This window comes from Amblyomma mixtum, chromosome 5, assembly GCF_055824585.1.
Source record: "Amblyomma mixtum isolate Tamu chromosome 5, ASM5582458v1, whole genome shotgun sequence".
Lineage (NCBI taxonomy): Eukaryota > Metazoa > Arthropoda > Arachnida > Ixodida > Ixodidae > Amblyomma > Amblyomma mixtum.
In genome coordinates, this window is record NC_143016.1 from 147,001,181 (window position 1) to 147,016,015 (window position 14,835).

General features: G+C 53.1%; 1 protein-coding gene across 1 annotated transcript in view; it reads right to left on the minus strand.

Moving 5' to 3' along the window:
• LOC149344029 (glypican-5-like) overlaps positions 1 to 14,835 on the minus strand; it is a 111,428-nt gene that overhangs the window by 12,844 nt on the left and 83,749 nt on the right. Inside the window, exons 3-6 of the mRNA XM_089546138.1 lie at positions 12,153 to 12,493; positions 7,391 to 7,577; positions 5,187 to 5,431; positions 3,565 to 3,821 (exon numbers count right to left, since the gene is read on the minus strand). Coding sequence (XP_089402264.1) covers positions 3,565 to 3,821; positions 5,187 to 5,431; positions 7,391 to 7,577; positions 12,153 to 12,493 — 1,030 coding nt within the window. The remainder of the gene's footprint in view (positions 1 to 3,564; positions 3,822 to 5,186; positions 5,432 to 7,390; positions 7,578 to 12,152; positions 12,494 to 14,835) is intronic.

A 14,835-nucleotide genomic window follows, 5' to 3' on the forward strand; every position in this document is an offset into this window, starting at 1 on the left:
AACCAGAAGTTGCTCAGTTTCCTGGACCTACGACTACCATTATCAACAAAGCACAACTCTATGCGTTCATGGATATTGAAGAGGAAAACCAGCTTCAGTGTTCAGTAGCTGAGCTGTGATGTGCAAAACTTCACACAAAATGCAGTGCAGTAAAATAAAATATAAAAAGAATATTTATAACTAAAAAATGAGAACGAAATTCTCGGTAATTAACAGGCTGCACACAATGAGATTATATGGTACGCAGCTTGAGCTGTGTTTTTCAGAAAGTGCCAGTTCTACAGCAGTTGAGAAACTGAACTACCATTCATGTGAGTTTATCATATGCAGCTCACCATCATCTGCAGCCTAACTTAATTTCCGGAGCCCTCCACTACGGCGTCTCTCATAGCCTTAGTCGCTTTGGGACATTAAACCCCAATAAACCAAACCAAACTAACTTAACTTTCCAACTAGTCTTGTCGTGCACCACATTATCCCAGCAAGCTTCCTAACCTCATCCAACCACCTGAACCTACTGCACCTTGCTATGCTTACCATATCTCAAAATCCATTCGGTTATGCTAAAGGACCATAAATTATTACATATCCTGTCCATGCCTATTTCAACTAGAATATTATTATGGGGGGATAGCCCAGCAGCAGACGGGGCAGGCCACAGTCAGAAGGCACACCGAGCTAAATCATTCCAGCACAAACTTCGACGTTCTCGTCGTCGTCCCAAAACAACGCCGTCTTCGCCTAGCAATTATGCACCGTTACACTACCCCCCCCCCCCCCCCCCTCCTCCGCCGGGCGGAAGGAAGCACAGTCCCTGGGCGTCCTAAGGTGGTGGGTTTGGATGGTAGGGCTTAAGACGGGCGACGTGTACGAGAAGTGCGGAGGGGGCCGCACGAGGAGAGTGGGGGTGCAGGGGCACGATCTCGTAGGTCACATTGCTCAGCTGCCGCAAGACGCAGTAAGGACCCACGTAATGAGGCAGCAACTTCTCACACAGGCCCACACGACGCGCAGGGAGCCAGAGGAGTATGAGGGAGTCGGGAGGGTAATGGGCGTCACGGTGATGAAGGTCGTACCGTCGTTTTTGAGTGAGTTCTGAAGCGTCGAGGTGATCTCGAGCGATTTAGCGGGCGGCATCAGCTCGGGCAATGGCGTCACAAGCGTAACTGCTGGTAGGAGGGTCGTGAGGCAGGAGGCTGTCGAAAGGTAGCAACGGGTCGCGGCCAAAGAGCAGGTAGAAGGGGGAGTAGCTGGTGGTATCATGGCGTGTGGAATTGTAGACGAACGTCAGGAAAGGCAAACTGACGTCCCAGTCACGATGGTGGTCTCAGACATACATAGACAGCATGTCCGTCAGGGTGCGGTTAAGACGCTCAGTAAGGCCGTTGGTCTGAGGATGGTAGGCCGTCGTGAACTTGTGGCGGGTAGAGCAGGAGCGCAGAAGGTCGTGGACCACTTTAGAAAGAAAGCAGGGGCCGCGATCCGTAAGCAGTTGACGAGGAACGCCATGAAGTAGGACGACGTCATGGAGAAGAAAGTCGGCGACATTGGAGGCACAGCTGGTAGGGATAGTGAGCGTGATAGCGTACCGGGTAGTGTAATCGGTCGCAACGGCAATCCACTTGTTCCCAGATGTTGATGGGGGGAAAGGACCAAGCAGGTCGAGACCAACACGGAAAAATGGGTCAGTCGGGATGTCGATGGGCTGAAGCTGGCCACTGGGTAGAAGTGGGGGCGTTTTCCGGCGCTGGCATTGATCACAAGCAGCAACATAACCGCGGACAGAGCGGTAAAGGCCAGGCCAGAAGAACCGCCTGCGCACGCTGTCGTACGTGCGTGACACGCCTAGGTGCCCTTCAGTAGGAGCGTCATGAAGTTGGGCAAGTACTGTGGAGCGTAGATGGGTCGGGACGACGAGCAAGAGGTCGGCGCCATCTGGGTGCATATTGCGTCGGTACAAAGTATCGTGATGCAGCACGAACATTCCCCCCGGCTCCTCCACCAAAAATTACGGGGGGATAGCCCAGCAGCAGATGGGACAGGCCACAGTCAGAAGGCACACCGAGCTAAATCACTCCAGCACAAACTGCCACGTTCTCGTCGTCGTCCACTGCCGAACGTCCCAAAACAACGTCTTCGCCTAGCAATTATGCACCGTAACAATATCATCATATAATTCAGGCTTATTCCCTTACCCAGTCTGCCTTCTTCCTGTCTCTTAACATTATGAACATTTTCCTTTCTATAGCCTGTTGCACTGCCCTGAACTTAACTTCAAGCTTTTTAATCAGCCTCCAAGTTTCCACCTCATAGTGTGAACACTGGCAAGATACATCTGTTGGAAATACTTTTTTTCTTGGGAGCTATTGGTAAGCAGCTACCCATGATGTAGTGAGAGTACTTGCCAAATGCTCCATATCACTCTTATTCTGCAATGTCCTTAACTATCGTGGTCTGAATCAGCAGTTAGTAGCCGCCCTAGATATACCCAATTGCCACTGCAACTCCCTTGGACGTCCTGTTGACGTTTACGACGTCCGTGGGATGTCCAAGAGAATAGACACCTTTAGCATACCGTGTACTGGGTTACCGTTACCGGTACCGGAGTACCGGGATCCCGCGCGGAGCCAATGCGCATGCTCAGATCATCTTGAAGGCGCCATGTACCCGGCAGCTGGCGCGCGCCTGCGGCGTCGGGACCAATCAGTGCGTGCTCAGCGGTGGTGGGCGGGCTCTCGGTACCCCAGTAACGGTAATGGTAACACTGTACAAGGCATGCTAAAGGTGTCTATTATTAGTGCTCATTGGGTATGTGTACCCTGACAGCTTCCAATGCTTCGCTGCCTGCACTAAACCCGTGCCTTTTTTAAGCATGAAATGCTTTTAACTCCCGTTGTCGGCAGTGTGGTTCCTCATCCGGGCTCTGAAACGAGAACATCCGGGCACCGTACGAGACGACGTAACGAGTTTATGTTGTTGTTGCGACTGAGAGAAGGATGAAAAGGAAATTGCAGGGGCCTGCTACTCGCTCGAGCCAAGCCACCACCGCTGCCACGTGCAGATAGAGAGTTAAAAGATCAGATGAAGAAAAGAGAGGAAAGACGCGCGTCGCAGCAACAACTGCGTCCGCTCCGGGCGGACGCTGCTACAGAAACAGATAAGCGGCCAAAGCCGCGCTCGCAGAAGCGAGGGCAGATACTATCGCGGCGAGTTTAACGAGACTCTCTAAGCCCTCCTACGGGACCGGCATACAAGCGCCGGTTGCTCTCCAAACGAGTCATAAAAAATAACTGCTGCAAGAGTCTTTTCAATGTTCATCAAGTTATCACTCGAGCTGTGCATTTGATTGCACGGAATTATAATTTCCGATTACTAATAACGCGTGCGAAAAGCACATAAATGCCACGATACACTTCGTTGTCATACGTGATCTCTTAGGGGCTTCGCGCATCGAAGCAAAGCCGCGCAGGCGCCCAGGGGCCCGGAGGAGGAGCTTCGTGTCGTCTGCTACCGCGCTGGCGCGCACCTCGCTTTTTTATGCAGGCGGCGTATCTTTGAACGCACCGTCCGATCTGGACGCCGTTCCAGCAGGGAGGCGGCTTCGCGACGTCCGGGTCGCACACGGCGCCGGCCAGCGAGGAGAAGAGGGTCCGCGAGGCGCTCAGCTGCCGCAGGAGCTCGCGCTGGCGCGACCGCAGGGCCGCGTCGGCGCCGCGCAGGGTGGCGCCCGAGGGCCTCCGTCCGGCCGGTCCCTCAGTCCGGGACTCGGTCCGATTGGCTGCGCCGGAGCGCCGCCGGGGGTCGCCGCACTCCAGCTTCACCTGCACGCACGACAGACAGGAGGGGGTGCGGGCACGAAGTGAGAAGAAGACGAAAAGAAATTTGTTCGTGGTGGGGAAGCTGATAAGCACAGCTAACACGATCATCAGTTCACTCAGCTGGGCCGACGTCACAACCATCAGCGCTGTCGCCGTCTCACTGCAAAGGGAAAATTAAGCATTGTCTGTTCTTCTATATGGTTCATGCTTGTAAGTATTAATTAATTATCAGTGCAACTAATGGTCCGCGTGCGAGGGTATTACATGGGAGGGGAGTGGCAAGGACACTTAGAGGAAGCATCCATAAGGCACGGCGGAAAACCCACGCTCACAAAACATGAAGGATGTCGGTGTAGCTATATACTACTTAAATCCTGTTTTTTTTATATATATATATTTGATTTCCAACGCCGCGTGTATACTGACACCATTTATATTAATCATAACTACTCTCAATCTACCACAATCTTTATTACGCCAAGCATTTTTTATATCCACTTCATTATCGCTTCACTGCTCCGAGTGCCTTTTTTATAGCCCATTCCTGGCTGGTGGTGGTAGTGGTTTATTTTTAAAAAATAAAAAGGTGAAGCAAAAGAGTGTTGCCGGCCGCAGCAATTGCTATCTAATATCTTAAGCACCCGAGCTGCGGCCGGCGGAAATGAAAGGGAAAAGGAGAGGATAGTGAGGAGAAGTATAGAGGGGAGCGACAGCAAGAAAGGACAGGGGTAAGCTTTGTACACTATTTACAAAAAAAAAACGAAAGTAATCAAGTTCGCGCCGCTCGCCCGCTAATGTCCAAGCATTGTCCGAAAAAGAGTGCGCGCGAGCGGCCACTGCGCACAATCACTTACAAAAAAGGCAGTACACTGTATGTACATAGCCGCACGCACGTAGCGTCCTGTCTCGGACTAATCGCGCGCGCGGCACACTGCACTTGAGCGGCGTTCTGGGTACCATGTAATAAAGAGGAATGCAGCCGAGAGAAAGTGGTGAGGTTGGCCTAGCAATCGTAAAACGACTAGAGTACGCATCGCGCCATATCTCAGACCACAAGGCCGCGTTCAACGCCATAAACGATTGGACGAGAAGAAGCTCACTTGAAAAGCGAGTCGCATGTGCGAAAATAACCTCTTAATAAACAATGTGTCCCTCAGTTTCTTGATCTAGACATCGCAAATTCAAAATCTGAAAAAAAAAAGAGTATCGCGAGATTGCAACAGCGGCGCTTAGAATTCGCGTCACAACACGCGTAGCCGTTCAACGAGTTCGGGTTTTTTTTTCTCCTTTTTATTCAATGCCAAGGTCGTCCGGCGTGCTTGGCGCCGGCCGTCGGACAGAGGCGGGTGGAGAGGCGGGCACGCTCACCCTCTTGACCAGCTCGGGTCCGTTCTCCATGGCGTGGATGACGGCCTCGGAGACCCTGGAGTCCAGCAGGGACAGGGCCTCGTCCAGGCTGTAGGCGCCCACCAGCCGGGGCAGCAGCCGGTGCAGCGCGCTCACCAGGTCTCCCCAGGGGGCCTCCAGGTCCTCCAGCGCCGCCAAGCAGCCGCCGCGCGCCGCGTTGATGCACAGGCCCGAGCAGGCCGGAGCCAGGGCGCTCCTCTTGCTTGCTGCAAGCCGACCGCGATAAACCGGCAACGAGGTAAATTTGCTTGTCGGTCATTTGTTCTCTGCTGCCTATCGGCGCGGATCTACACCGGTGGGTCCTGAATGCAGCGTCATGGACTGCAAGACATCTAGCTGGCCCCGGCTTCTAGCCCACACCAGTGGACAATAAATAAAAGCTTCTTCTCTCTCTCTCTCTCCTAAATGCACAGAACTGATCTAGAAAAACTTGAGTACAGGGATAACAGGTGTCATCAACGGCCACGATTTCTCGCGTTAACCGGTAGGCTTGCACGCGATGTCACTATTCACGAGCACTACGCTTGAGCGCCATCTCAAGTTACACACCGCTTGGTCGGTCACAACTCAAGAACGCAGAGGTGATGAGTGCCTCTCGAAAGAGATCCTCCAGGCAATGGTGTCGACGCATTATCGAGGCGTGGTTAAAGCGCCTTGCACCCGCGAGCGGCCATAGATTCCAAGGAAGTCGACTGCGACGTCATGGCAACAAGTCGATGCGGCTAGTTAGAGAACCCTCCTTGAGGGGTCTTTGCCGCTTCGTTTTTGAGTTGCGTCAGTTTAACAGAGCACAGCACTGCTAAAAACGGTCGAACCAGGCAAACGCGCGGCGGCCATTCGCCTTCCCCTGCCCGGTCTGTAACACCACGCTCGCCGCGAAGGCGCGAGGAAAGTGCTCCGATAAACTTTGGCAGCCTCTGCGTTTTGCAACTCATCTGCCAGCTCTGGCGAATGAGCAGGCGCAGGCCAAGCTCCACGCCATCCTGTACGCGGCTGCCTCAGTCAGATGGAGAGGAAGCGACTGCCGCATTAAGGAGACGGATTGCCTTGACCTCCCCAGCCATAACACTTCGTGCAACTTGTGGTGATTCGAAACAGCCGGCGCAGACGGAGGCAAAACAGAAACAAAGAAAAAGAAAAACACTTGCGCAAGCGCACGCGGGAGCTGACTCACAACCGGGAAGTGCAGCGGCGCGCAGCACTTAATTCGAATAAAAGGGTGCGTCGCCGCCCCTCGATGTCTGAGGAAGAACGCAACATGATACTCAACAGTTTTCATCGTGATTCACCAGCCTCATCTGCCCTTGCACGCCATGTGACACCCCGAAGAGAACAGACTGAGCAAGAGCACAGCAGGCGAATGCATGATGACAAGCCCATCGCGAAAAGCCTACACGGTTGACGTATTGCACAACTGACGCAAGAGTCAGACCCCAAACGGAAGGTTAACTGACCGGAGACATCGAGGGTGGTTAAGATATATCTTTTCTTGTTGCAGCATAATTAAGTGGGCGGAGTTCTAATTTGTCGGCGTAAGTCACGTGAAACGACATGAGGCGACGTTCTGCGGTGAAACATACGTCAGAATGACTGTTTCCACTTCCCGCAAGGCTGTCTTTACAAATGCACTGCGCCGCTTTTAGCGCAACCGCCTCGGGGGTAAGGCGCACTAATAATAATAATAGTAGTAATAATAATAATAATAATAATAATAATAATAATAATAATAATAATAATAATAATAATAATAATAATAATAATAATCTTTATTCATGCCTACAGGTACGAAAAAAGAGTCCAGGCACAAAGCTTGACAGGCCCTCGACCCTTGATACACAGATATCGGCAAGCAGGGTTGTTTTTTTTTCTTTAGTTATTTCCTGGCACTGCACAAGCGAAAATCTATTTCGAGAAAGGGAAAAGCTATTCCGAGACGTGGAAGCGTTTACGGCCCGAGATAATGATCAGTTTTAGAATGGGGCAGACCCTGTCGGTTAGGGGTACAGAGGAATTCGTTGGGAGCCAGTGCGCAGGCGGAGGACGATCACCCGAGGGGAGTTATTGTTCTGCGCACGCTCACTGGTGCCCTGCTACTCCCCTAATGGACAGGGTCCCCCACCCCGTTCTACGACTCCCCAATGAGGAGGAACAACGTCGTCCCCCACCTTGCCCCGCAGCGGCGTGCGGCAGCGGAGCGGCGCAGGCCCCGCATCCCAGTGCCCTGGCCAGTGCCAGCGCGCAGTGTGGCTCGGCGTCGTCGGGCGGCGAGCCGGTCGCGTTGACCACGTCCAGCGCCAGCCGTGTGGCCCGAAGCACGGTGCGCACCGCGCCCAGGGACTCGGCCAGCGACCCCTGCGAAGTCAAGACCAGCAAGGGCGCTGCTGCACTCCACGGGGCCGTTCCACAAGCGCTGGGGAGTCGCCACAATACAGTGCGAGCTCATTACACTTCACATGCAACCGGCAGACAGCTCAAGACAGTTTGCTTCCAGAAACTCCCGTTGACAGCCTCTACGCTGCTCCCACCGTAACTTCTTATGACCACTAAAAAGAAAAATCTAACTTTTAGTTTTTTTTTTTTCACGTCGGCAGGTGTATGTAGGGCTTTAGCCGTGGTAAAAAGCGTGGCATGGGCCGCTTTATGGACAACTCTTGGAAAACCGGTTCAACTGTGGGAAGATGTTCCCATGCGCACAGCGCTAGTTTAGTTATAGTTAGCCTTTTCCAGAAAAAGAAACGGGCGAGGGGGGAGGGGGGGAGCACTGTGGCAATCGAATATTAAGTTTCCCGCCCAAGAATCAGCCAGATGACCATTTCTAAGCCGCCTATCCATCCAGGCCCGACAGTCAAGTCTCGTAAGCTCTTTAAGCCGCTGCACAGGCCGTATGGGGGCGTCCGTCCCATGGCGCCTTCTGCGCCCGCGGGGGTATATATCGAGCATGCTCTTTTTTTTTTTTTTTTACGGCGGAACCGGAAAGTTTACTAGGCCGAACTTGATATCATGCGGAACCAAGGACCAAACACGATCAATAAAATACGGAGGACTAGACACAGGAAACCGAGGAATGGCCGTGTGGGTAATATTGGCAAAACAGATGTCCTCCCGTCGTATACTGAAAAGCGGCGCATTCGTTGTGTAGTTCGTTCTCTTGTTTTCGCCGTGATTGCACAGTGCTCGCTAATCGGCCGGGGGGTCGAAAACCGGACGGGGACAACAACGGTAATCTAGCGAGCAGCACGCACGCTCCTCCGTCCCCCCCCCGCCACGTTCGTCGCGCAGTGCACGTGTACACAGCCGCGGGTGACCCGCTTTTGTGTGTGGTCCAGAGAGGCGGTCTACGCTGTTCCTCGGTTGATCGCGCCGCGTATTTCCATTCCGTCAACGATACGGCGCACCAGCTCCTGGTCTTGTCTCCACACCGGTCTGAAAGCTTTTTGAACCGGGATTTTTTTTTTTTCTCCAGAGCCCCTCGTAATGCAACCTGTACACAAGGTAACACACACCATGACGGGAAATAGTAAATTATTTGCGGGGTGCGGTAATTGCTTGTTGTAATAAATAAGACGACGAGTAAAACTGGCTTGTATTGAGTGCCGTAAACAGCGACTTTCGCTCGCATTTCAGAATGCGACCCGAAAGGCAAAAACACACTCAGGGGAAATGACTGAACACTGAGAGAGAGAGAAAAAAAGAAATGTCCAAGTAAAAATGGGATACGAATGCTACGTTACACGTTGCAAAGAGTGCTCTAATCCAATGCACCACAGAAGCGACAGTAAACTCCGGTGTTAACTGTGCACTTACCCGTTCTCAGAAATATTCTATATTCCGCTATGTGGCGCATCTTAGCCTTGGTGCGCTGTGCCGTTGAAGGTTCGCGAACACGCGGTCGCGTCATCATCTCTTTGCTGCGATTTACTCCCTTCATTCGTACTTTTATGCTCTGTCTGAAGTTTCATTCAGCGGAGGGCATAAGGAGCGAGTAGTAGAGTGGGTAGAGTTACCTGTCCTGCACACGATGCGGTTAATGATTTACGGGGGTTTAACGTCCCAAAGCGACTCACCGACTATGAGGGACGCCGTAGTGAAGGGCTCCGGAAATTTAGACCACCTGGGGTTCTTTAAGAGAACGAGTGGGCGGGCGAGTCAGTGAACGAGTGGGTAAGCAGATTAATGAACGAATGCGTTCGCGGGTGTGTGAACGTGCAAGCAGGCAATTCGGTGAACGACTAGACTCGTGAGCGAGTGGGTAGGCGACTGAGGGAACGAGAGGATAGACGATGTGATGGGAGACGAGCCAGTGAAAAGGTGGGTAGAGGAGTCAGGGAGTCGGTAGGCGGGCAAGCCGGTGAGTGAAAAGCATGCGGGAGAGCATCTGGTCGTGCTGAACTGCCAGGTCGCGTGTTGCTATATTGCGTACCTTAGTAATTACCTGCGAAGAATAACTGCGGGAACCGTTTCTAGCGAGAACAAGACAAGCTATGCAAGTCGTGAGCGCTTGAATATGGCGAAGGGAACGAAGCGCGCGCACAACCTGCGCCGACTGCTCAAGAAATTCGCGCACAACGCCCACTTATCGGAAGCATGCCGACCACTAAGTCACATGAGGAGACCGGCTTGCGACGCGGTCAAAGCAGAGACAACAGCTGCCGCACTACTTTGATGAAGCGGCCCGTACAGTGTAGATTTCGCCCCCCACTAGCGGGGATGCAGGGCAGCTCGTTGCCGCTCGCGCTCTACACGCACACGAGCGACGAGGGCGCGCGCGCCCATCACGCGGTGACGCACGCGCTGCGGGCTCCGCGTGCTGACGCGTTTGGTCCAAAACGATGAGCGATGGCGGCGTTTCCTTCCGCCAAGGAAAAACAACAACAGCGGAAAGGGGCCGCCGCCTCGAGGATGCATGGCGGCGGAAGGAAAATCCCGCGTAATGGCCCTGGCAGTCTGCCGCGACTCGGCGCCCTTGCAGATCCGTCACCGGGCGTCGACGGCGGGGACTCGATATCCTTGCCCGCGCTGCCATTGTCTCTTTCGCAGCAGCGGTGATCACTCGCGGGGAGCCGTCAGGCGGCGGCGAGGAAACGCTCAATGATCCCCGTGGGAGCCAGTATCGGCACCCGGCCGGACTGCGCACCGGCCACAGCAGACACTGATATGCGACGCGCATTGCGCCGATGAGAGGCGCCTGCGCAGAGCTCTCTGGGTACCGCGCAGTAATGGACCGTCCCCATCTATAAATATGTAGGACGCCTACGCGGGAGTCTGTGGGCCGAGGTAAAGCCTGCATGGCTAGCGCGCGCACTGAATTGTTGGACGTCGACGACAGTCACGAGACATTTGCGACGACCATCGGGATCCCGTCGCCAGGCGTGTAGTCTTCTGCGCCGCAACACTAATCAAAGACGCGGAAAAGGTGGCTTCGTTTCTTTGTTAAAACCGTACAGGTGGCACTTCCGCCGATTGTACGGAGGGAACCCACTCTCGGCCCCACAATGGGAGCGTCCACTTGAGACGCAGGACATTCACGACAAGGGACAAGGTGTGAAATTAATCCTGTGTTTTTTTTTCCTCTCCCTCTTCGCCTATGCTCCATCTCACTAATCACTATGGAAGGTAGTGACCGTCAGTGCCAATCGGGAGAGCGCGTTAAACGTGTTCCTCCCCGTTCGTCGTCTGCGTACCGTCTGCTCGCGGCGCAAACAGATATGATTACAAAACAGTACTAATCAACGCTATGTACTATAAGAGTATGCACGCTTACGTACACTAAACGCAAGCACTTTGCGGGACGTTACGCCACTTGTCACATTCGCACATTTAGTACTTCGAATGCAAGCGGAGGCACAACAATAAGCTCAGCCTAGTGGCGCCACCTGGTTATTTGCACAAGAAGCATGTTTGTCGGCGAACCGACGCTCCTCTTTAAGCCCAGAAGCGGCAGAATAGTCACTCTAAATAATAAAAAAAAAACTGGGATTTCTTAACATGCGCTGGCATCGCACAGCTGGTACACGTGCCTCTAGCATCATTTATGACCAGTGAGCACACTGAAAACAGAAGCAACGATGATGAATCCAGAACGATGCCAGGGGTGCTGCTTCGAAGGGCGCCGCCATTTTGGAAACAATATTTTAGCGTACGCAAGAGCCACGCACGCTTAAGTCTGCAAATAGCGTACATAACGCGAGCGCACGCGTAATACTCGATTTGAAATAGTCTTTACCACATGTACAACACGAAGCAACATATTTTTTTGGCGTGCGAAACCTAATATGCCCATTTTATATCGGCATTACATTATCAAGCGTCAGAAGGTCGCCTATGCACTCATATCTGCGTTGATAGTGCTGCAGGGAACTACTGAAATGGAGCATAGAGATTCTCCAGGCAGATTGTTACCTCAAGGAACTACTGAAATGGAGCAGAGTAATTCTCCAGGCAAATGGAAATGGCAGATTGCTACCCGGCTAACATATCCATTTACCCGTCGCGGTGGCTCAGTAGTTACGGCGCTCGGCTGCTGACCCGAAAGACGCGGGTTCGATCGCGGCCGCGGAGGCCGAATTTCGATGAAGGCGGAATTCTAGGCGCCCGTGTACTGTGCGATGTCAGTGCACGTTAAAGAACCCCAGGTGGTCGAAATTTCCGGAGCCCTTCACTACGGCGTCCCTCATAGCCTGAGTCTCTTCGAGACGTTAAACCCCAATAAGCCAATAACATTTCCATTTCTTCGTCCTCCTGCTCTTTCCTGAGAGTGTCCATTTCCCGGCACACCTGGATACCATTCTCATTATCCACAAGGTTAATAGGGGAGTTTCCAAACGCTTGTCCACGGACAGAGCCCTGCATGCGACCGTCGCTCGGAAGAAGAACAAGAAGAAAACCGGACAGCTTAATGCCGGCACCGAAGGGAAGAAGGCCCCCCACCTTCAGCCTGAGCGGGGCGTCTCCGAAGGGCCGCAGGCGTCCCTGGGCCCCGCGCAGGCAGGCCTTGTAGTCGTCGCTGAAGTCTGCCAGCCGCGGGTTCACCGTGTGGAAGTAGACGAGGGGAAAGAGCTCCCCGAAGAAGGCGTCCACGGGGTCCTCCTCTTCGCCAAGGGCCCCCTCCTGGGGCTCGGCGAACTCCTGCAGGCCCAGCCTCGCGCGCAGCGCCCGGAAGAGGCGGCGCACGGGGGCCCGGGCCTCGGTCGCCACCCGCTCCGCGTACACGTCCGAGAAGAGCAGCTCCGTGTTGCGCTCAGCCTCGGACACCAGGCTCGACAGACGCTCTGCACAGCAGGAGAGGGGAAGGGAAGGGGAAAGGATTCAGTGCACGGGGACACCTCGTTGTACGTTGGCAATGCGATAGGATGATGATGGCTCGAACAAAATGTGAAAAGTGATTTGCGGTGTGATAGGCTTGTGGGACGATATTTTTGTGCTCTCGCTGTATTTGAAAGCTGTTTGTGCATTGAATAAAGATTCGGTTGAAAGTTAGCGCATGTGTTGTCGTCTTCGTTGTGTCCTTGTCTCGAGCGCTACACTTTTTCATCATGAGCAACCAACTCGCCCGAACATCCACACTGAGCATGAGAGGCTTTTGATGCCTCTAAATCGAGTTGTGTGCCCTTCTTTCACGGCTGTCTTTGAGGACCCTACACTTCTGTCTACACACAACCAGACATATCTCCGGGCCATCTAGCTGGTGGTGCGAGGTTTCCCCGAAGGTGTCTACATGTGGCGACACGGACGCTATGAAGATACATCGAAACGTATACCTATCACTTCCGGTCCTGGGAATTAAGTGCCCGAAGACGCATTTTTTTCTCCGGTGAGGCTTCTTACGTTGTCACATTAGTGACAAGAGAGAGCAATACTCGACGGTTGGCTATCCTCCAGATGGGGCAGCGGACAAATGGAGCGAACAAGAGAGGAGGAAAGTAGAGTTCGCTGTGGGGATGGAATGCGTACACGTAGTCTTTTGCAAGAGCTAAAAACAAAGGGTTGGTCTGATTATGACGATGACGCCTTGCACGGAGATACACAACAAGTGCAAAAGGTCCCCAGACAGAAGCACGTGACCAGACGACTAGTGTGCATTAAGTTCATCGCGACTCTGATACCGTGTCAGAGGGTGAGCAGATTAAAATGTAGCGATTCTAACCACGCTTGGTTCCGTTCCATTGCGGAAGGCAAACCGAAACTGCACCCCAGACTTGAGGTCGGTCTGAACAAAGCAAGCTGTCGGATTAGGGAAAAAAAGTGTTCGGTTTTTCGCCATGTGCGCATGAGAGGAGGAATAAAGATGCAAATATGTATAAAGAGGAGAGTGTGCAGAAAGAAGTATGGCACGCGCTAGTTTGAAGTGGAAAAGTGTTGCCCTCAAAGCGAGACCGTTGAAGTTGACTAAAGTGAAAGAAAAAAAAAGAAGAAGATCAAAGATTGCCCACGACTCCCTGCTCATTCTTCGGTGGCTGCACATTGCTTTCAAATTCGTACGGGAAACACCACAGGGAAAGCCTCAATTAGCAGCAGTGACACTGCGCTTTTTATTCGGCATTCATCACTAGCGACGTGACAATGTGATAGCTGGCAGAGTAACAGGAAGAGGCAGTAGCAAACACAAGACGCTTGCACTGAGCCTTACCATGACTCCAAGACAGATGTATGCACGGCTTTAACACCAGCGTATGACTACAGCACGCTACCCGAGTAGACACCTTTAGCATACCGTGTACCTTGTTACCGTTACCTGAGTACCGGAAGCCTGCTCACCGCAAGTGCGCACACGCCGATTGGTTCCGCTGCGGCAGGAGAACGCGCAGCTGCCGGGAACCTGGCGCGCATGCGCACTGACAGCACGCGTGCTCCCGGTACTCCGGTAACTGCAACGCTAGCACGGTATACGGTATGCTAGAAGTGTCTAATATGCAAGTGTGCACAGTGCGGCCGCCGCTATTTCTGTCACGGGTGTTCGGTTAGCGGCGCCCGTCAAGGTGTCTGCCATATTCACCCCACTAGTGGCGCATATGAGCCGCTGGTCATCAGAAATGCTCTCAATGTGCGCCAACGCGATTTAGGGTGTCCCAGTAGTGCTGAGAATGTGACGGCAAACGTCAATCGCGACTACTGACGCAACCGGTAACTTCATCCATTGATTTCATACACACAGCATGAGTGCACGATGCCTCTAGAACGGGAATGTTAGAATGAAAAGAATTCACCAAAGCAGATTCGAAACCAAAAACGCGGCTCGCAAAACCGAAGAGGACTCCCAGAAGAGACAAAACCTCAGTTGGAGTGAATTTCGGCACCAATGTATTCCTCTCGTCATGTGGTGCCTGTCATGCGGACAAGGCAGGTGAGTATCTTCGGCCGCTAGAGGAGTGCGATACCAGTGCCGTCGAAACTCCAGCACGACCGACGTAAACGTGCGGCACACAGCCTCTTCCGTGGAGAAAGGCCGTTTAATGCGAGGATAGCGTGAATGCTCTGTGGACACTCCTCCAACGCCCTCAACCCATGCCTGCGTTTCTAGTCGTGTCACTCACAGCCGACCGACTTGAACGGAACGAAAGACAAACCGTACGGCTACGTCAGGACTCGGCGGATCAACCCAATTAATTAGGAC